This window comes from Mastigoproctus giganteus, chromosome 6, assembly GCF_048544385.1.
Source record: "Mastigoproctus giganteus isolate SK-2022 chromosome 6, ASM4854438v1, whole genome shotgun sequence".
Classification (NCBI taxonomy): Eukaryota; Metazoa; Arthropoda; class Arachnida; order Uropygi; family Thelyphonidae; genus Mastigoproctus; species Mastigoproctus giganteus.
Genome location: NC_143580.1, coordinates 75,453,460 through 75,476,686, shown reverse-complemented (window position 1 = coordinate 75,476,686; position 23,227 = coordinate 75,453,460). Strand labels below are relative to the sequence as shown.

Sequence of the window (23,227 nt, the reverse complement as noted above, 5' to 3'; positions counted from 1 at the left end):
GACTGATGTTAGCGGAAGGCAAATAGGAATGATAAGAGCAAAAGGAATTCCAGTTAGGAGTAATAGTACAGCTTATTGGATGCATCATAAGTTTGTTATTGTGGATCAGCAAATCCTTCTTACTGGTTCTTTGAACTGGATTGAACAAGCCATGATGGGAAATTTTGAAAATATAATCATTACCACTGAAAAACAATTAGTAGAACCATTTATTGCTGAATTTGAAAAGTTATGGGCACTCTTTAAATTTTAAGGACAAACAATGGACATCCACTGTGATATTTTTTTCTTTCTTACTGTATGGAATAATTTTCATTGCAGTGAGTTATTTTATACAGTCAAATTATGCTAGCCTTAATGGCTTACGTGAATGTTTTATTATTTTAAATCATGTTTTAAGATCATTATCCATTTCTATCCCTTTCTCATATGTCATATCCAACCTTTGAAGTAATTAATGGGATCTGCGGCACATGGGTCGGTTGTAGCTGTTCATTTAGGGGGAGGAAAAAGTTCTAGATTCAGTTTTTATCATCAGCTTTTTTTGACCCATTGAATGTTTAAGGCTAGTATATCTGCAACCATCTCATGAAGATGTTGAGTGCTAGTGTGATAAAATTATCAGTTTATATGTGAAACTTCTGGCCAAGCTGGCTGTTGAAGGGTATATTGCAGGGTGTATTTATTTTCTCTGCAATAAAGAATATTTATTTATTTATTTATTCTGCTGAAGTAGTTGACCAACTGAATGAGTATTTTGCATTTACAATCACACATGAGGAATTCTGTAGAGAAGTTGATGCTATAAGCTTATCAAACTCTAACAGAGAGTTAAATGATTTTGTAATAACTGAGAGCGAAGTGGAGGAGAAATTGTTGAAATTAAACATAAGGTAGGCACCTGGGGTGAATGGGACCTATCCAATTATATTAAAAGTGGCAGCAAAGGAAGTAAGAAAACCCTAAGCTATAATTATGAAAGCATCCTTAGACTCAGGGAAGAACTGAATAAACCTTTTGAATGGGAAGGGGTTTTTTTTGTTTGCTTTTTTTTTGGCTGATGCTGTATAAGTTTGCTTTCTTGCATCATATGCCTCTTATAATGCTAATGCCAGTACAAAGGCAAAATCAATTATCAATTATCAAAAAGGCAATTATCAAGTAAAGATTAATATCCAGTGTAAAGAATTTAATATTAAGCAATACTCTAGTGAAGATTAATATAAAATCAAGATCCAAGTAAATATTAATATAAAATTCATAATACAAGTTCAGATATAATAGTTGAAACATAAATTTAGATTGTGAAAAAAATTTAGTAAGATAACCCAAACTTTGAATAAATGGTTCCTAGATGAAATATTTTACTTGCTTAGATTATTAATGTGTAATAAGAAAACATGTATGTAAAGTAGCTAAAAAAATCCCAGTTATGTGAATTAGTTAAATTTATAGACTCTACAGAGAACTTAAGACCAATTAGCTAAAATTGCAATTTTAGCTTATATATGTGAGAGATCGCAAGCATTCAAAGACCAAGTAATAAGCTGATATTTGGATAATGAAAATAGTTCAAAAGAGCTTACAAGGTATTTAAGAGAGAGAGAGAGAGAGAGAGAGAGAGAGAGAGAGAGCTATCAATATTATGCAGGTATCTATAAAGTCTGCAGATCAAATAATTTTTGTCACTACGTATATTTGACAATTTAATTTTTATTCAGTTTAACTCATACAGAAGAAAAAAATATAGAAAAGTTTGCTATATTATGGTTCAAATGGGATTCAACCGCTTACAAGCTCTAGTGTTATTGCTTCCAAGTTATTTTTCACCATTTTAATTTTAACTGCAAACACATTGGCTTAGTATCGAAATTTCATTCTGCTGGTTCCATTCTTGACTTATATAACCCACACACACCTTTAGAATACATAAACACTGATTTAGGTAAAAAGCTTAATACAACTTTAAATACATCTGTGCTTAAAATAATACGTGAAACAGTTATCATGCATTCGTTTATGAAACTAAATTTTTCGTCTTACGGCCTCCATCCCACCCACCATAAAATCCTGGGGTGAAGTCGAATTTCATACCTGGTAATGTCTTGGCTCCTGGCTTTGGCTGTAGTCCCCTGGCTCGGATGACTTCAATTTCAAGGTTTCCTTTTCGATCACAGAGACTTAACTGGACATCCCCTAAACTGGGAGAGGCCAGTGCCTGACGACCTACTACTTGACCAGGCCCTAACCCCTCAACAAAATCTGAGAACTCTCCCTCTGGAGCTATCCTCAATGAAGGCACCCATCTATAGCAATAAAGCAAATATTCTTGGAGGATTAACGTAATTAAGCAAAAAAATCCGTATTTTAAATATTTTAAATTTAAAAAAATATACAGTATAGTATAGAAAATGATAAGCTAAGCTCTACTTACTCTATTTATTGCTCATGTTCTTATTATTTCTTACCAAAATATTATAATATATGAGTATACACTCATGAGCCAAAACATAATGATCACCCGTGACACCCTTCGTACGGTAGGATGCGTCCCTTGGTGGATGCATCCCAGTACCTAGGATTGATGTCACCGAACGCCGCAGCTTATATAGTGACGGCACTACCTGTCAGTTCGCCAGTACAAAGCTCGTGAAATCGAGGAAGGGAAGAACCCGACGAAGTGGCACAGTATTAAGGGTCAGGCACCACAGGTGGTTTCCCACATCTGTGCCGTATGTACTCTCTGATGGAATGCAGAACAAGTGCAAAAGCCAGGAAAATGTGGCGTGTCTGGGTTATGTAGTATTGTGTTTCGTTCTGTTGTTATGTCTCTGGCTGCTTGGCCGCAGGGCAGCTAGTGGGATCCTACGTTGCCAGCCACCACCACTGGGAGGTGAACTAGACTGCCCATTATACTCTGGCTGGTATCCGCCAGGGTCGCCTGAGCTTCCTGACAGAGACAATAAAAAAAAAAAAAAAAAACGTAAAAAAAAAAAAAAGTTATGAGTTTGAACGGGGAATAATTTGCAGCGATACGAAGGCGGGTGCCGGCATCTCATTAATCGCGGGCACTGTTGGTTGTTCGAGAGCCGCAGTAGTGAAGGTGTTGCAGAATGGTCTCAAGAGGGTCACACAACCACCCAACGTGCGAGCGGAGTGGTAGTAGTAGTAGAGTTTTAGGAGCATCAGTGACTAAGGCCATATTGCCCCGTGTATACTGTCTGTAAATTGTGTGTTCTGTGGTGGATTTTCTGTTTTCTGGACGAAAAATCCGAGTTTCCGGGAACAAAAACTATACTATCCTCACCTGAGACCGACTCACTCAGCCACACTGTGAAAAACGCCCTTACAAAATCCTCACGTCATCGACGGGACTCGAACTTAGGTCTTTTCCACCTGGTGTGGGGAGGACGGCAATTCTACCAACCCACGAGGGCTTATTGAGCGGAGAGATCACCGCTGGTTGACAGTCGAGTTGAAAGGCAGTTGGAACATGCTGTTCTTGACAAAAAAAAAAAAAAAAAAAAAACCAAACTATTATATTTAGGCCACCCAAATAATTAAATTCATCTGCCGTGTTGTGTCTGTCTATTAATTGCGTGTGTTCTATGGTCGATTTGTCTGTTTGCTGGACGAAAAACCCCAGTTTCTGGGGAAGAAACCTTGCTATCTACGCCTGAGACCGACTAACTCAGCCACTGAGTGAAAAAAGCCCATTAAAGTTCCTCGCGTCATCGACGGGATTCGAACACCAGCCTTTTCCATCCGGTGTGGAGAGGACGGTGACGAAACCATTGTTCTATCCGCGCAGTGGTGTTCGGTACAACAAACGGCTCAGAATCCTTCAGTTAACGGCAGACTAAAACCAGGACGGACAGAGAAACGTTTCTAAGCACACCATCCAGCTGACGCCGTTGCGAATAGGCCTATAAAAATAGCAATGTGTTCACGTGTCCATATTGACCGACCATTATCGCCATCTCGTTGTGCAGTGGGCACGGAAGCACCGTTTCTGGACATTGGATGACTGGAAAAGGGTTGCGTGGTCTGATAAATCAAGGTTCCAGCTCTACCATGCCGATAGACGGGTGCATATTCAACGGCAAGTAGGTGAACAGCTGTAATCAGACTGCGCGGTCGAACGAAAAAAGGTCGGAGGCAGTGGTATCTTGGTTTGGAGTATTTTTTATGGACATTACCAGGCCCCTTAATCCCGATTGAACACGTTCTGACCGCTATTTTTTGCTAACAGGGCATAGCTCCCTGAATGCAAAGTGTGCCAACTGGGTCTCATCAGGATCCCAAATGTGCCTGTGGAACTGATGAAGATTGGGCCCATGTCCTTTATAATCTCCCCAATTACATTCCCACAGAGGTAGACATCTCCAAGATTGGACCAATAAACTGCGGAGAAGAGCACTTACTTATCTCCGATGAAGTGCATTACATGGCCTTCTCTAAGTTTGCTCAAAAAGATTTTCACATCAGGAGAAGCAACCATGCTATGCTAACACGGACATTGACACCTCCACCCCCCCCCCCAACTATGTAGACAAGAACGTGACACCTACCAAAGTAGATAACTCCAAATGAGACTGGCTTGTGGGAATGTGTTTCTCACCCAGTCAGAATGCGAGATATTTTTTGTTATTAGTATTATGTATGTTTGCACTGAAAGGGCAGAATTCATGGGATACCTGGCTGCTGGGCAACGCGACGCTGTCACCCCTATCGCTAGTGGACGAACCCACCGGTTCGTCCACTGCATTCACATAGACAGTAATTCGATGTCAGTATGGATAAACGTCGTGAGTTAACCGACTTTGAAAGAGGGATGATAATGGCTGCCCGACGCATGGGTCACTGTATCGCGGAGGTGGTACAAAAATTGTACTATCCCCGTTCGACAGTATCAAGAGTGTATCGGGAATACGCCATTTCCGGAATAACATCTCATCGTGGACAGTGCTTTGGGCGGAGAAAGGTGGTGGATGAACTGGTCGTCGATCTGTCTCGCATTGTTTCAGCCAACCGGAGAGCGACGGTGGCACAAATCACCGCCAGCTTCAATGAGGGAGGTGCCAGAAACGTCTCTACCAAGACCATCAGGCGATCATTAGCCACAATAGGTTATGGGAGCCGCCGACCCACCAGAGTCCCATTGCTAACTCCAGAACACAGGACTCTACGCCTCAACTGAACGAAAGAACATCGGTACAGGACCTTGAATTATTGTAGACGGGTCTCCTGGTCCGATGAGTCCCGTTTCCAGTTATTTCGATCAGACGGGAGGGTGCATATTTGGCGAAAACCGCACGAAGCTATGCACCGTCATGTCAACAAGGAACTGTTCAGGCAGGTGGACGGTCGGAAATTGTCTGGGGCGTGTTCAACTGGCACACGTTGGGACCTCTGGTACGTCTAGATGCATCTCTGAATGGTCCAAGGTACGTGTCCATCCTTGCAGACCATCTACATCTCTTCATGGTCATTGTGCACCCACAGGCAATGGACTCTTCCATCAGAACAGTGCGCCTCCCCACAGAGCCGTGGTGACGAGAACATTGTTCTAAGAGCATTCTGCAGATTTGACCACCATGGAATGGCTTCCTCGTTCACCGGACATGAACCCTGTGGAGCATCTTTCGGATGCTGTGTAAAGGTCCGTTCGAGCTTTGGATCCGCCACCCAGGAATGGACGGAATTATGGACAGCGGTGCAGCAAGCATGGATGGAAATACTTGTGGAACGCTTTCGTGAACTAGTAGACTCAATGCCTCCCTATGTAACTGCCCTTATCCGGTGAAAGGTGGGCCTATCCGTTACTAGGGAGGTATCCCATGATTTCTATCCACTCAGTGTATGTGTGTTATATTTATGTTTCATGTATACGTATGTTTCTTATGAATGAGTACATGTTATTGAATAAATTTATAGGGTTTATGATTATAAGTGGGTTTAAACGTGTCAATGTCATTACATGTGTTCTGCTTACATGCGTGTATGTCTTGCTTTAGTGGACTTGGCTGCGGGCAGATGTTTGCTAGTATGATCGTGTAAAGACACCATGTCTGTATGTCAGTTAACTCTGGTTGTAGCTTTCCGACACGCCTGGGTTGTTGAACGTGATTGAGAGTGCGTGTGTGAAATGATGGGTAAAAGATATGTGACTAATGGGTATGTCTGGGTATGTGAACAGGTGTATATGTCTGAATGTATGTAATAGTGTGAGTTAATAAGGTGGTCCCAATATGTGACGGTCTGATGTACTTGGTGAGAAATGTGTCCACTTAATCTGCAAAAAAAAAAAAAAAAGAAAAAAAAATTGTCATTACGTCCTATTCGGGATACTGTACTTAGTGAAATCGGTGTTAAAATGATGAGTGCAAGTGACTGTCTAATAGGTGCTAAATTGTATCCTGAATTTGTATATTAAAAAAATAATAATAATAAAATAGTTCCATTCTGCAATTTAAGTTGTATAAATGTGGTAGTTGTTCATATTTAGGTGGCACTTGCGTCCTTTCTCTGTGTGATTATGAATGTAGGAAGGCAAATGTGTAAGTGCGAGGTGTGTTGCATTATGTGCTATTTTGCAGTCTGCCCCTAAATACGTCAAAATTGTGTACATGTGCGCAATTCGGCCGAGTACATGTAGAGTTTATGTAGTTCTACAGCCCCCCAATTAGATCGCAGAGGGGCAACCTATTGGGAATCCACCCACCATGCTTATGTCGGGCCTCCCCTCCCTTGAGGCATGGCGTGGGACCTGCCGACACCGGCTGCAGCCGGTCTGGCCATTGCGAGATTTTAAACAGAGGAGTGCTTTCCGTTCATAGCGCGATCCCTCTCCCTCATAGGGCATTAGGCTTTATTCCCCTTCATTATTTATTTATTTATCAAAAGCACATTGCAGGCAGTAAACCCAATTACTTGTGCATTATTTTAACAGTTCTCAATGCATTACGTATACATTAACAAAAATTAAAAGTTTTTTTTAAGATTAAACATTCCTAAAGTTGAAAATTTTTTATTAACACTTTATAGTTATTTTAATATTTTTCTGCAATTAATTTGTATCAAGTTGGTATACATGCATCAAAGTGGTAAGGTATCACTGACAAAAATAAATCTCCTATAATTGCTTATCGTAGTTTACATAAGATACGAACGGGTTTACTTCGTAATGATCATAATAGTTCGATCTCTTCGAAGTACACAATAGTCAGAAGTAATAAGCTCGTTATCGAGGTTAGAGGAATTAAGCCAAGGTGAGGAAGACAATGTCATAATCTTTTGTTAATTGAGCATTTAATAGCACAGGTATTTCACTCACACTACTCTGACAATTATGTAGATAACAATCAACAGGTTTGCGTGAGAGGAAGGAATTAGATATACTGTATACTCTAATTGCTGTGGAGAGTTAGGGTGGGGAAGGGATGTGCTAGTTCTAACTGATTCTTTGAATTTATTGATTAAAGTTTCTGAGGGCCAGTGGTTAGGATTACTGATCAAATTTTAATGATCAGGGAGACAATGTAAGCAAAATGAACTATAATTAGGATATTTGATCGTAAATATTATGACATGAATTGAAATTTTAAATGCCTCAATAAAATAGTTAGATATTTGATCAATTGTAATGAACGGATATAACCTAGAAACGAAAAACTTACTTTTCTGTTGTACTGATTTTAATTTGTGTTTGTTTTGCAATTTTGTTACGGTAAAACAGTTATATTAGATTTTGTAGACATTTTCAGCAGACATTTTTTGTAGACATCTCAGCATGCACATTTAAAATTTCGTTGTCAACAGGATTAAAATATATATGATTTCTATGATGTATCTGATCGTTATGTTCATTGTTGATGATATTAAGTTTGGTTAAAATGTTTTTATAATCACACATTACGTCATAATTTAGTTTTCCTAAACTTCTTAATTGAGTTATTAAACTAATATTCTGCAACTTGCAGGATGTTAATTCTTCTGACACTTTTTTTAAAATTATCACTAAGAGTTAAATAATTGTTTTGTAGTTCCTTGATTATAACAGCTTGAGTATCCAACTTATCAAGTAGAAGACCCGATAATTCTACTTGCGATTGTCCCTTCTTGAGGTAATCATTACGAAATTCCTTGAAGTCATCTAAAAATGCTTTCAGTTCCAGTTGTAATTCAGAAGTCGATGGGAGTTTTATTTAATGTGGTAAGATTGATACCGGTGAAGTTTCTTTGTCATAAATTCCTTGACAGCTGGCATAGCCATTTTCTATTTCATCTTCTTCTTTTCTTGCTGTTGCTTACTCGCATATGGTTGTTTTGATGTGGAATTTTTACAATCAGGGCATGTATATCGTGATTTAAACTCATGAGAGAGTTTTTTCTAAATAATTCATATTAGAGCAAGATGCACAAACTGTGGCAGTACACAATCACAACAAGTGAGATAAGAGTAGACCTGGTCAGCAAACTACACAGAAAACTGTAACGAATGGGCCTGGTGTACTGGGTCCATGGTTATGAAAAATATGTACAATGATAACCCATAACCCAGTTTAATATAATATAATAAAATATACGATAGCAGAGAGAGACCAGTCTCGAAAGCTTCTACTATTGTATATTTTAATATATTATATTAAACTGGGTTATCATTGTATATATTTTTCATACACAGAAAACTGTTGTATCTATTACATGCAATAGTACTGAACTTGAAGATATAAATATAATACCAACTTGATGAAATCAGTAAACTAGAATCTTGCAAATATTAATATATTAGAACAATAAATCACTCACCTGAGCATTACCTATTTCCCTTCCTCGCCTCCCGCCCAAACATCTCATCTGGCCACAAACCTTTTTCTGGTATTGACAGTGCACAGGGATACCTTAACTTCCTACTTCTAGGTGGAAAGTCGTCCTATCATCTACCTCCTTTACCTTCACCCCCTTTTCTCCAGTACTTGAACTATCACTCCCACTCTCCCTTTCCAACAAAAATTTTTTTTTTTTTTTTTTTACTCGGGGCTTTCCCTGGGAAGCTTAGGCGACGTCCAGGGCTCACGCCAGCCAGGCTTTTTTACAGCCTACAATACCATAATGTTTTAGCCCATGAATATACAAAGTAAAAATACTCGTATGCTGGTGTTTGCAATATTTTCTAATGCTGCACATTCTGCTCAACTGAAATATTGACTAAGACTAATTAACCGTATAATTTTCTTGGCCCTACCCGTGTGACGACTTCAATTAACTATAAGGAAAAAGTCTATAATTACGTTCTGAGGTCTCTGTGGTCATAATCATTTTCACGAAGATTTATGAAGCCAATATCCTATAGATTAAAACGAAAGAGGGGAAAAAAAAAAAAAAAACAAGGGTGTGCATGCTTCAAACGGTCGATTCAAATTAAGTTCTCTATGATAGCATATTAATGAACATACGATCTCTACGATAGCATATTAATGAACATACGATCTCTACGATAGCATAGTAAATGTTCGTAGATAAATCATCCATCTGGAATCACCACAGTACTGTAATTCACATCTAGTATACTTTCTTGGCATTTCGCCCATACTCACTGTTTAAGTAACCATGCTGCCTTGAATGTAAGATAGTTTTCCAAAATAAAAAATCAAGGAAAGGTCATTGAAACTCCATATAACAGTTACTATTTGTTGCAAAATAAAACCGACAAACAGGTATCAGTTAAAGGTTGTTTTATGGACCTCAATTGCAGTCGAAAACCTTTGTATTTCTACACTTTTCATAGAATTAAAGCTACCTGTACTTACAGCAAAATGATACGACTAAAATAAATTTCTAATAATTAAAAATTTTTATAAAACATTCACAAACATAAAATAAAACAATATCATAGTGAGAATATACACTGTGTGATCACTGAATTATGATCACCTACCCCTAATACCGTGTTAGCATTAGTAGAGGCATACGATGCAAGGAAGCAAGCTTATGCAGCAACAGGCAAAAAAAAAATAATAATAAGAAGAAGAACCCCTCCCATTTCACCCTTCCATTCGTTCCAAATGCCTGTCCAGCCCAGCCTTAAATTTATTTAGGCTATCGGATTCCACAACAAAAGATGGAAGTCTGTCCCCCCAATCAACTACCCGCTGGCTAAACGCAAATTTCCGCACATCTATTCTACAACTCTTTCCTCAATTTGAATCTATGCCCCCTCAGTTTCTTAATCTGAGCAAGAGGAAGAATACTATCAGCATTCAGCTTGCTCGACCCATTCAAAGCCTTATACACCTCAATCAGATCACTTCGCAGGTGCCTACTCTCCAGGCGCTGCAATTTGCAGTACTTAAGCCTTTCTTGGTAAGAGCACCCCTTTATTCCCCTCACCAATCTTGTTGCATTTCTTTGTATTCGTTCTAGCAACTGTACATCCTTCCTAAAATAACGCCTCCAGACCTGTACACAGTACTCTAGGTGTGGCCTGACCATTGCCTTGTATAACGGGATAATCACCTCCCTGTCCCTGCTAGCAAAATTCCTATATATCATTGATAAGACTCCATGACCTGCCCTGGCAGCACCTCTGCACTGCTCAGCAAACTTCATATTTGACTGCACAATTATCCCCAGGTCGTTTTCACTTTCCACTTCCCTGTGAGTAGTACCATGCAGTTTGTATGTTTCTCTTGGGTTATTGCTACCCATATGCAGTACTTTGCATTTGTCAACGTTAAACTTCAGTTGCCACTTTTCAGCCTATTTGCCCAACTTATGTAGATCCAGTTGGAGTAGCCTACCGTCTTTACTGTCGTTAACAACCCAGCCAACCTTTGTATCATCTGCAAACTTGGACATCAAAACTGATATACCTTCATCCAATATCATTGATAAATATACAAAACAACACCGAACCCTGGGGAACTGCACTAATAACATTTGTCCACGAAGAGCAGTGTCCATTGATTAGCACTCTCTGTCGTCTCTCACTCAACCATCTCTTTATCCATTGTAGCAACTTACCCTTATTGCCATACCTCTCCAATGCCATACCATACTTAATGCCATACCTCTCCAATTTGTACAGCAGTCTTCCATGTGCAACAATATCAAAAGCTTTCCTGAAATCCAAGTATATGATATGAAAATTATTTTTGGCATTCACTTCCTTTGTGACCACATCATAGTATCCAATCAAATTGATCAGACAAGACTTCCCTTTAACAAACCCATGCTGTGTCTTAACCATTACTGCAGTCTTGTCTCTAGATGATCCTGCAATGCTTCTTTAACCAGTGACTCCATTATTTTCTCCGGAACACAAGTTAAACTAACAGGTCTATAGTTACCTGTGTCACCTTTTGAACTCCCTTTATGAATTGGTGATACATTTGCACACCTCCAGTCCATGGGGACCTCCCTGGAATCCAAGGAAGCTCTCATAATTATGGTTAAGGGTTTGCTTAATTCCTTTGCTGCCTCCTTTAATATAATTGGATAGATCCCGCCACCCCAGGTGCCTTTTTTATGTTTAACTCCAACAATTTCTCCTCCACTTTGCTCTTAGTTATTACAGAATCACTTAGCTCCCTGTTAAGAGTTTGATAAACTTCTGGCACTCCCCTCATTGAATAACACCTCATGTGTGAATGTAGATGCAAAATACTCATTCATTTTATCAGCTACCTGAGCATGATCATCAATAGTCAACCCATCTATGTTAAGTGGTCCAATCTGATTCATCCCTTTCCTTCTAGAGTTTACATAAGTAAACTCTTTGCTGTTTTTCTTTGCATCCTTTGCCAAGGATTTCTCGTAATCTGCCTTCGCCTGCCTAACCCCCTTTGTGACTTGATTAGAGACTAGTTTATATCTGCCCTAGGCTTCTGTGTCACCTGATGCTTTATATGCATTCCATACATTTTTCTTCTCTGCCACAAGCCTCATTAGTTCATCTGACATCCATTTAGGCCTAAACTTTGAACAGTATTTCTAAGTTGGAATGAAAAGCCTAGCAGCCTCCAAAATTAAGTGTTGGGCCACCGTTCTCACGGACAACAGCCGCTATTCTCCCATGCCCTAGGCATTGACTCCATTAGATGTCTGACACCATCTGATGGGATCTGCAGCCATGGTGCCTGTAATGTTGGAATAGATGACGATTGCGTGTCCATAAGCCTTACTTCCCGTCCAAAACATCCCACAGGTGTTCAGTTGGATTGAGGTGGATTTGAAGACCAATCAAGATGGCTGATATCTTCACTGTGGTCCTCGAACCATTCTTGCACACCGCACGCCCGATGATACTGCACGCCTTGGAAGATCTCGTTTCTGTCCTGGAAAAAATGCAACATGGCAGAGTATACATGGCTACTAAGAGCTGCCGGTAGACTTCACTAGTAAAGCGTTGGTCATATGCACCAGTGGTCCTAGTTCTTGGCAGCAAAACATGCTCCATATTAAGCAGCCACCATCTGCCTGGAAAATGGGCACTATGCACGATGAGTATATGGATTCGTGTTGCTTGCGCCACACACGAAAGCGTCCGTTTTGTGGGGGACCACTGGCACCGCTGACACACACACACACTAATCACCACTGACGATGTTCAGCAGTGAGGAGAGGGTATCTCTTGGGTCATATGCTGTGAAATCCCACATATCTAAGTGTTCGATTCAATGTTATATTGTACTGCGATGCCAACTGTCGCATAGTGACCTGCCTTTTAGCCCGCACAACGCGCTGCACTCTTCGCGTACCGCCAACATCAACGCTGCGTAATCCTTTACAGTTCTTTTGGTGGGAGGTGGCTTGACCCGTTCGACACCATTCTTTTTACACCTTAACCACAGTAGCCCGTGAGCAACCGACAAGATATGCTTTTTCCGATATGGAAGTACCCAAGGCACGAACTCCCACAATTATGCCCTTTTGAAACTCTTTGATATCTTTCCGTAACTGTTACTTTATCACTTGTACTTTTACGACCAGATATAAATTACCACTGTTCTAGCGTACGAAGCTGTTTGGTTTTTTATACTGCGAGATATTACGGATTGGGTGGTCAAATTCAATGAACACTGGGTGTACATTAGACAAGGCACTGTTTGCTCTATATTCATTATTGGTAACACTCCTCATTTTAGATTATGTATCAACTGTCTGGAATCCATATCGCTCTACTCTTGTGGAATGTATGGGAAGGTCCGAAAGAAGATTAATCAAAAACTTCCATTACAGGAACGAGATAAAAAAAACAAAAAATAAACATAGCACTCCGAATATCATGTAGACTTATGGGAAGTTTTTGATTCTGTTTCTGCTGCAACAGGAGAAAATATAACGACTTATATTTTCTTTATATAGTTATTAACTCTACAAGGTGGGGCGCTTCTTGAAACTGTCAATTTTAATGCCTCTCACTCTGGTACCCAAGAGTCCTCAACGTTTCATCCAACTATACAGAGAACTGATTACGGACGATACAGTCCCTTAATTCGTATTCTCTCCAGAGCTTGGCTCTCTACTCAGTGAACTCTGCACAGCTTGAGTTCTTCGAAGTTGATTCCTCCTTCAGAAATGCCCTTAGGTGTATTACATTTGAAAAAATGACAACGCATTTATATTTCTTTCCTCAAATGGAATTATATTAATTCTTTTCCTCACTATTGCTCTATTTCATTCACATGTATTACATTGGTACAAAAACACTGCACGTTTATCTATATAACTGTTTAATTTCCCTGTTTCTATGCTTAGACTGTAATTAGTTATCTTTATATATGTCAATAATTCTTATGGCTTAATAGGGTTGACCTGTACATCACTTTATAAATAAATAAATAAGTCATTAACATCAGCAAGCTAACTGGTACACATTTTGGAAGTCTTTACGATGTGGTTAATTTTTGCTGCTGCTGTAGTTAGCATTTTACTTTCAGTGTAAAATTCAAGTAGAACTTCCAATTTTTTTTCTAGAAATATCTGTTTCCGTTTAGAGATTATCCCATTAATTTGCTGTATATAGACTTAAGTTCGTCGGTTATTCTGTACATTTTTTTGAATCTGAGCACGGTTTTACTGATTGCGCTATCGATTCAAAATTATCTCTTTTTGTTAGAGTACCGCTTCTTCTAGCCACTGGTTTTCTCTCACATCCTGCTACATCACTCAACCAGAAATCAGCGTTTACATTTTTCATTTAGTACTCCGTTGATGTGCGTATATAAACATAACCTTTAAATATATACTGTGTCGATATGATACAAGTATCGGTTACGGTCAATATCAAATCTTGAATAAATATGCTCGATATACACTCTCCAGTAAAAAAAAAAAAACATTTTGACAGCCTACCTGACAGTGGGTATTTCCTCTTCTTGCAGCCAGTATCGCCACAATACGGTTAGGTATGGACTCTAAGGCTTTTGAACGTTGCAAGAGGTACGTTGTACCATGTCGCCAGGATTTCGTTCCGTAGATATGCGATAGTCCGTGTTGGAGGATCCAAATGCCGGATCATTCGATCCACGTAATCCCAGAGGTGTTTTATGCAATTCGTGTCCAACGAATTGCATAAAACACCTGGAAGCAATTTGGTGTTTGACTAACCACTATTGAACAATATCGAAAACCTGGCAGGGCACATTATCCTGCTAGAACACATCGGTGCCATCCGGGGAGACAGTGACCTCCAATGGGTGTACCTGATCAGCCCCAGTGCGTAAGTAGTTTTTTAGAATTCAGAGTGCATCCACCTGCCTTTTTCTATTGGATCAGGACATCGGAGTGAGTCCTCTCGGCGGTTTTTCGCCGTATGTTCCATATACCGTTCACACGGCATAGCAGGAAATGTGATGCATCCGGGAGAAAAAAAAAAACCGCCTTTTTTCAGTCGTCAGTGGTCTGATGACGCCGTTCAGATGCAAACTTTAGGCGTTGTTAGTAATGGGTGACCGTAAGCATGAGTACCTTGATCGGGTGCCTGTTCCGGTGACCCATACGGAACAGGGTCCGTTGGGTCATGGTCTTGAAACACCGCTGTTTTCACCTAGTTAAATACCAATGGTGTTAAAAAAAAACCAAAAAAAAAACCCTATTATATTATGGCAACCCAAGAGCTATCTTATTTACCCATGTGTATTATGTCCATGAATTACGTGTGTTCTCGGTATTAAAAACCTTGCTATCCTCGGCAACTAAGCCACAGAAAATTCCCATAAAAGTTACTCACGTCATTGACAGGATTTGAACGCGAGACTTTTTCACCAGGTGTGAGTAGGGCGGTGATTATAACTATTGTGCTACACGCGTAGATGTCCATGGTCAGCCGTTCCTTTTCCGTCTATCAGCCCACAAAAGTTGGACAACCTAAATTCATCACGACCATCTATGAGGCGAAGGCGCCCGCCACTGATTCGGTCGTTTTTATTTTATCAACTATCCACTTTTGGAACACCTTAATTACAGCACTTTGCGAACAGCTCACAAGATTCGCAGTTACCATAATACTGCTACTCTCTCACTATGACGAGAACACATCCCACAAACAGTGATCGTAAAGAGTGACTCTTTTAACCCACAGCTGGGGCGTTGTCCAATCTATAAAGACTAACGACCAAGCAGCTGTCGCGCTGCATAGACACCAAATGGACATGATTGGACCTTCAACCCTGATAAAAATCCTTCCCAACTGACACACGGACGGGACCCAGTCCCATGAGCTACTCTCACCAAAAGATGAAGGAGAACCTGCATAGTCGTTGTAGGGACCTGACAAGAAAGCTTGAACGAATTCCATTAGCCCTGGATGGAAGGCCACTGATGATAGACGACCACTTCGCAGCCACAGGCGTTCACGCCCTATTGGCGATCTGGGTCAGCTCCCTTGTCTGGCCCACTATTCCTCCCCTTCCCCGGTGGGGGAGGGAGACAGCTTGCCATCTCCTGCAACCCCACCACCCTTCTCTTCTTTCTGGTGGGGCATGGGCATGCCCCACTGCAAGCTGGAGCTACCTTCCCTATCGGCTCCTTATTTCTGACTATATCCCCCCAATCTTCAGTCTCCCTCCCCCCACTAACTATACGCAAGCGAAAGTCCCACACAATCCGAAGTTAACCATCATAATAAATTTCGCCCAAAACTCTCGGCTTCTCATTCTAGCGCCTTCACCACGCGAACTAACCTATACCAATTGATGTGTATGTATATGCATTTTTTTGTATGTATGTATATGTGCACTTTTTTTTTTTTTTTAGGTCCTAGCCACTGAAAGCTCAGGAAATTAGGTGGCAGGACCTGCCAGAGTAAATAATTATGATACTGGTGTACATGGTCTGCCTCCATGGGGCGAAAGGGGAGGCAACGTTGGGCCTCAGTAGGGATCCAGCGGCTAAATGACCAGATGAACAACGGTACACGACACTACACATATACAATATCCATCCACTTTTAAATCTCTGGCATTTCCAGCAAACTGGCACACTCATCACAATGTAAACAACGCGGAGATGGGGGAAACCCCTGGTGCCGTATGACCCTAAATACACTTTACACTTTACTTTAATACTGCTACTCTCCACTCTAGCTGCACGTAAGCGAAAGCCCCACCCATCCAAATTTAATTACAGCCAAATTAGATTTTGCCCACAATTTTCGGCCTCACAATTCTAGCGCTACCACCACGCGATAACTTCCCAATTTTTTTTTTTTTTTTTTTTTAGGTCCTAGCCGCTGAAATCTCAGGAAACTAGGCGGCAAGACCTGCCAGAGTACTTATTTAAAATATTGGTGTACCCGGTCTGCCTCCACGGGGTGAAGTGCGGACAATGTCGGGTCTCAGCTGAGTCCTGGCGGCTAAATGGCCAGAAGAACAACGGTACATGACATTACACACTACAATATCTACACTTTTAAATCTCTGGCCTTTACAGCGTACTGTATCACACGACAATGTAAACTACGCGGAGTTGGGGGGGAACCCCTGGTGCCGTTTGACTCCAAATACACTTTACAATACTGCTACTCTTACATCTCTGGCCTGCACAGACCTTGTGTACACCATAAACGCGGAGTTGGGAGAGACCCTCAACACTTTATCTACTTTAGGTCCTTTATCTACTTTAATACTGCTACTCTAACATCTCTGGCCTGCACAGAGCTTGTGTACACCACAATGACATAAACGCGGAGTTGGGAGAGACCCTCAACACTTTATCTACTTTAATACTGCTACTCTTCAACCGGTACCCAATAAGCATCCCTTTTTCGAAGTTCGTTAGATGATGTCCCTTGTCCATGTCAATCAAGTATTTCGTATGGGCCGCATGCCATGAACCTGCAGCATCAGACTTACCGTTTTTCACCGCGACACTTGTGCCACCAGAAGGGGAGGAATGGCTGATTATAAAAACACGGGGGTGATTATGCTGTTCTGACTGCACAATATATAAAAAACTGTAGTTTTATTATACTCTCGTAAATATTTGTATCTTATTTGCGCAAGTTCAGATCAATACAATAAAGCACAGAAAATATTCAAGTAGCCAGCCTAAAGCAAAAATGTATATCATGAAATTGTAGCATTGGACTTTCGTCACATTTTTGACAAAAGAAGGGAATTGAGCAAAAGTAATTCATGAACTCATGAACGGTGATGTTGTCCCCTTCGGAAATACCAGATATAATTTTGGTTTAAGCAGATTAAATGGGATCAGGAATCGACAGATGAGCTGACTTGACATGGCAAACGAAAGTGACAAGTCCAGACATGTGCAAAACGATTGAAAACTTAATTATGCACGAGAGACATATTAAAGTGTCTGTGATGGCCAGAGAATGTGATATTTCTGAGGGATCAGTAGGTAGTAGATGACTTTCATCAACCGGTGAAATACCACCACTTTGCTTATTGGAGGCTTGAAGTGGTGAAACCCATGTTTAGTCTCTAGAGCAAAGTTTCCGGCATCCCCCTCCCCCCATACTTCTCCTTCAACCCATGCACGGTACTAAGTACTATAGGTTTTGATACCTTTCGTGTTTGGGGTTTTCATAAAAAAAAAAAAAAAAAAAAAGTACTGGGAGAAGTCAAAGGCAGTTTGCGCTGGCTGCCAAGAATTCTCACACATTCTCATAAACAGTGTAGCGTTCAAATTTGTTGAGAAAATGCATGATGATTTTTTACTTACTTACTATCAGTTTATTAACACAAGGTTGATGTTTATTAACAATGGTTTCTCTCAAGGATGGCAACTGGTGATGTAAGGTATATCCAGAAAACAAAAAAAAAAAAAAAAAAAAACAGGAGTCCATGCAAAGTATCTACCATGGATCGCCACCACCCAAAAAATTCAGGACTCAACGTTCCGCCGTCGTGAATGTCATGCCCACCATTTTTTTGGATGTGCAAGGAATTTTTAATAGGCTCTTGGCCATGTAAGAAAACAATCACTTAAGATGCGCATGCTGTTTTTCTCAAAAAATTAAAATGGTCCATAAAGTAACAGAGAAGAGGGAAATTTGATTTGAGATGTCTTGCTTCTTCATGGCAATGTTCCTCCACACAAGTTCCATAAAACAGTTGCTGTTCTGAGAGATTGTGGATTACTGAGAGATTGTGGATAGTCCTGAAGAAAAACCTGAGTGAGTATTGATTTTTTTTAAGTGTTGACGATTTCAAGGAAGCTGTAAATGGATTTTTCAGAGAGAGAGAGAGAGATCTTCCTTCCTATTTCCTCTTTGCCCTCAAAATGCAGGAACTGAAGTGGGATATAAATTGAGATAAAAACAATAGGCTATGGTGCTTCTTTATTACCGATAGGTAGTGTGTTGAGTGATCCTCCTATCTGTCATCATGTGTATGTTCAGTCTGGAGATATCGCTACGGAAAGCTATTCACAATGCTTTGTTACTTTCATTTTTATTATCACAACTTTATGGCGAATAGGACATGTAGTCCGACTTCAAAAATTCTTTTTCATGATAACTTTGCTTCTGCTGATATATCAGAATGCTTTGCTTTCGAATAACAAAGTTTCAGGAGATAATATACTGTCTTAACAATTGTTTTTACTGGCTGCATTCAGTCAGTATCCTAAGTAAGTTGCACTTACTCAGTATCCTAAGTAAAGATATCAAACAAGTAAGTAAGATTGCTTGCTTGATATCTTTGTCGACAGAAGATAGAAGAAGATACTTCTTGACGTTAAACTTCTATTTCTGTAGATTGTAATTTTCAGGAATACGCATGAAGGAAGGTTGGTCCAGAAAACGAAATGAATGAATAAACGAGGAAGAAGAAAGGTTCGTTTTGTGAGTTTTGAGTTGGACAGTAAAAGGATGCTAATTGGTTGCGGCATATGTTCGGACTAGTTTTGACGAGAGAGCGGGAATTATAGAAGCTAATTCAGAAGAACAGTGCCCATTGAAGTATCTATACAAAAGGCATGAAGACACAGAACGTCTATGGGACAGAGAGTGGAGAGACTCTGTTAGAGATGAGTCATTAATTATCCTAACTGCTCACTTTTGAATGAAATGTAGAAGCCTGAGAGGGGTTTTGCGGACACCGCCCCAGATGTGAGGACAATGTTCCATAGTAAGTCGGATTTTCGATTTCAACAGAATGAATAGGTGTTTAGAAGAAAAGTAACGCCGAGAGCGAAAGAGTAAACCCAATTTTTTAGATGCAAAGGAAGCAATATTTGTAATGTGCTTATTCCAGGGGTCAAGGTAATCCCTAATAGACATATATGATCTTGCCTAGAAAACAGAGTGCCATAGGCGCAGAAGAATTATTTTTGCGAGATATAAGGCAGGAAAGAGTTTTAGAAGGATTGAAATCCACTAAGTTGTCTTTGCCCCACTGGAAAATTACCTGGAGATCAGCATTTAAGGAATTGGTAGTGGATATTCGAGAAGTTGAAGCTGATTGAGCAGGGCGAGGTTTCTCAAACTGGAAAGTCGAATGCAATGTGCTATCATCAGCAAAACTATGGAGGGCATTTCCGATCAAGGGAAGAAGGTTATTAATACAAAAGAGGAAAAGGACTGAACCTTGGGGAACACCAGCATTAGTAGTGAAATTTCACCACTAATGCTGGAGCACACAGCTCTCTAGAAGACTGAGAGCTGTGTACCAACACCCGCAGTGAGCGGGCAGAGAGAAAACTGGATACTCAATTGCAACAAACAGTAGGAAACCATAAGATGGAAGCGTATTTAGAAGACCTTTATTCAAAACACGATCAAAAGCCGCTGAAATGTCAAGAGAAACTTAACATTTCTTGACAGTGTTGATTTTCACCAAACTTTGCGTAGATGGGTAATATATGGACAAATTCAAGTTTCACCAATCTTGAATTGGTCAATAGATCGGTATAAGCTAGAATATCTCAAGTGGGTCAATACTGACGGAATCCATACTGGCGATCATTGATCACATGGACGGTTTCTAGATAGATTAAGAGTTTGCGGTTAATTGATATCTCAATTACACTATAGAGAGTAGAAGTAACGTGGAATAATCGGATGGGGGAGATTTGTCATCCTTTTTAGGAACTGTTTGGATATCAGCAAATTTCCAAGCAGAAGGGAAAACACCTTTGGAATAAGAAACGGAAAAAACGCGAATACAGAGAACAGGGGTAAGTTATGGAGCACATGTTTTGAGAAAAGTGGAGAAATACCATCAGGACCTGGAGCTTTATTAGCATCGATTTTGTTCAAAATCCTTCTCATATCCTTTTGACGAAAGACTATAGGAGGCATTGAACGGAGTGCACTGGGAATGGTAGGAGGTGGTTTACCAAGATCATCCATACACGAGTTGGAAGAAAAGTGGGATGCTAGCAGGTAAGCTTTATCTTTGGCTGAAGTGGCAATAAAACCATCTGGTTTTGATAGAGGTTGGAATAAAGATGGGTAAAAGTTTCTGGCACTTGCGTTGGCAAGAGACCAGAATACTCGACTACCATTTCGACAAGAAGCAAGTTTTCTACTCGTAGCCTGTTCGAAATCTAGTTTGGACTGATTAATAACTGTTTTACAATTATTAACAGCTTGTAGGCAGAAAATGAATATTGAGATTTGGACACAAGCCAGTTGTGATGTGAAACATTCTTATCTTGAACAGCCTTTGCACATTTATTGGAAAAACAAGGTTTAGATAAAGGACGGGGTTTTTAGGTGGAATATGAAATAAAGGATTTCATCTCTACAAGAATAATTTCACCGACACGATCTGAGCAAACATTGCCATCAGAAAATTTTAAACAATAATCCGACCAAGGAAAATAAGAAAATAAATCTCACAGATCATCTCATTTTTCATTTTTGTAATTCCAAACAACACGAGTTTTACGATCATCACTAGAGAAAGGCTCCATTGGAGAAGAGACCATCACCAAGTGGTGATCTGACGTGCCCAGAGGACCACTCACCTCAACTGTGTGCTTAGAAGGGTTGTTTGTGAGAAGACAATCAAGCATGTAGGCTGTGTGGTTATGATTGTCTAGTATTCTTATAGGTAAATGAACAGTCTGTTCAAGGTGCATTACTAATTGTAAAAGCCTGAACTTCTTGATCGGCTGGGTCTGTGTGACTAGAAAATGAAAGCCAGTTGGAGTTGTGAACATTAAACTCACCAAGGAAAATTACGTCACTGTTAGGAAAGGTGGACTGAAGAAAGTCAAGTTTCAAAGAGATTAAGTCAAAGCGTGCCTAGTGATTAGTAGAGTTAGGAGAATGATAGAGGCAGCAGTTGTATTGGTCAGTATGTGGTAGAGAGATTTTTAAGCCAGAGAAGATCGAAAAGAGGAGATTCGAAATTAATTACTAAGTCTCTGACAGGGAATATGAGAACGGAAAAATGCATAAGTACCACCTTTGAAGCGAATGGAATCATACAGCGAATAATTACAACTGAGATGAGTAGGGGTTGAATCAATCTATAACAGGATCCTGTTAGAAAAAAGTAAAAGGGGTTTTGGCACACTAAGTGGAAATTGACATCATTGAGATTAGAACTGAGACCATGTATATTTGTGAAATGAACAGGGAAGTATGTGCGCTAGGTTTAGATATTTTCGCAGATAAGGTTTTTCTATTAATTTGAAAATTTATGATGTACTGTACTGTATTCAGTAGTAAGAAAAGGTGGGGAGGACATGCTGTATGAAGTAATGAAATTTTTGGACGTGGTTTGCACATTCAAAAGTTTCGTTACACATTGAAAATACAGCCAGCTTCTTGACATAATGTAGCCTCGATGATGCCCCCCCCCGCATACACATTACTCGGTCTCCCTCCAATCAGTATCTGGCAGAGTAGAGACAGCGAGATTATAGACTATCTGATCTGGAAGCCTCCTAGAGAGTTACCAATAGGTCGGGTGGACTATCTAGCGGCCAGCCTGCAAACACTGTTTTAGAGCTGTACCCTCGAAATGTAACGAAGATTGGATCTCACCATGATGTCCATTATAATCTCAAAGCACATCAATCATACTGCATAATGGAAGAGATGGGGGTGGAGTTTCCGGAGCTTAGCTTGGAGACTAAACATAGGTTCCACCATATCAAGCCTCCACTAAGCAAAGTGGTGATATTGCACCGGTTGATGAGAGTCATTTAACGCCTACAGTAGTATTGCCTGTGTAACACAGGTGCGGCATTCCTCCGTGTGGTGTGGTGTGGGCGCCACATCTCTACCCTGCTTACGTTGGTTCGCACCTGGGTGGGTGGTCATCTCCAGTGTGCTAGGTGTCGTATTTCAGGACTTGCACATGGGAGTTATACCCAGGGTTACTAACAGTCCAGCCATTGTGAAGGTGCAAGCAGAGGATTTAGCTGTCAAAGGTCGACTGGACTTCGCCGAAATTAGGTCCACATGATTTGAGTATCACCTGAATATTAGTTCCATCAGCGTTTTAGATTCCCAGGTAGCAAGCCCAGCTTAGCATACCTGAGAGAATATCTGTGACAGTCTCAGTGACTTCATTTATTTGCGGTTTAGCAGGACTGGTGCTTACATTTCATGTGAATAAAGGTCAAGTAATGAAAGAGGATGATGGCTTAGCCTCCATAATGCATAGCTGTCATTGCAGTGCCCCTGTGTGATATGCTTCTGTAATATTTTCTTCATCTGTCTGAAAGATGTGGGTCATTAATTCTCGTAACTTCTAATAAACTAACAAAACATGAATTGGATATTTTTCTTAAAAGTGGA

General features: G+C 40.2%; 1 protein-coding gene across 2 annotated transcripts in view; it reads right to left on the bottom strand.

Moving 5' to 3' along the window:
- LOC150084414 (regulating synaptic membrane exocytosis protein 2-like) overlaps positions 1-23,227 on the bottom strand; it is a 547,165-nt gene that overhangs the window by 24,818 nt on the left and 499,120 nt on the right. The window contains exon 19 of one of the 2 annotated variants that reach the window (XM_090376052.1): positions 2,095-2,306. In XM_090376052.1, coding sequence (XP_090232178.1) covers positions 2,095-2,306 — 212 coding nt within the window. Of the gene's footprint in view, positions 1-2,094; positions 2,307-23,227 lie in introns of those variants that run through there. The other variant, XM_090376053.1, reaches the window with a different exon arrangement.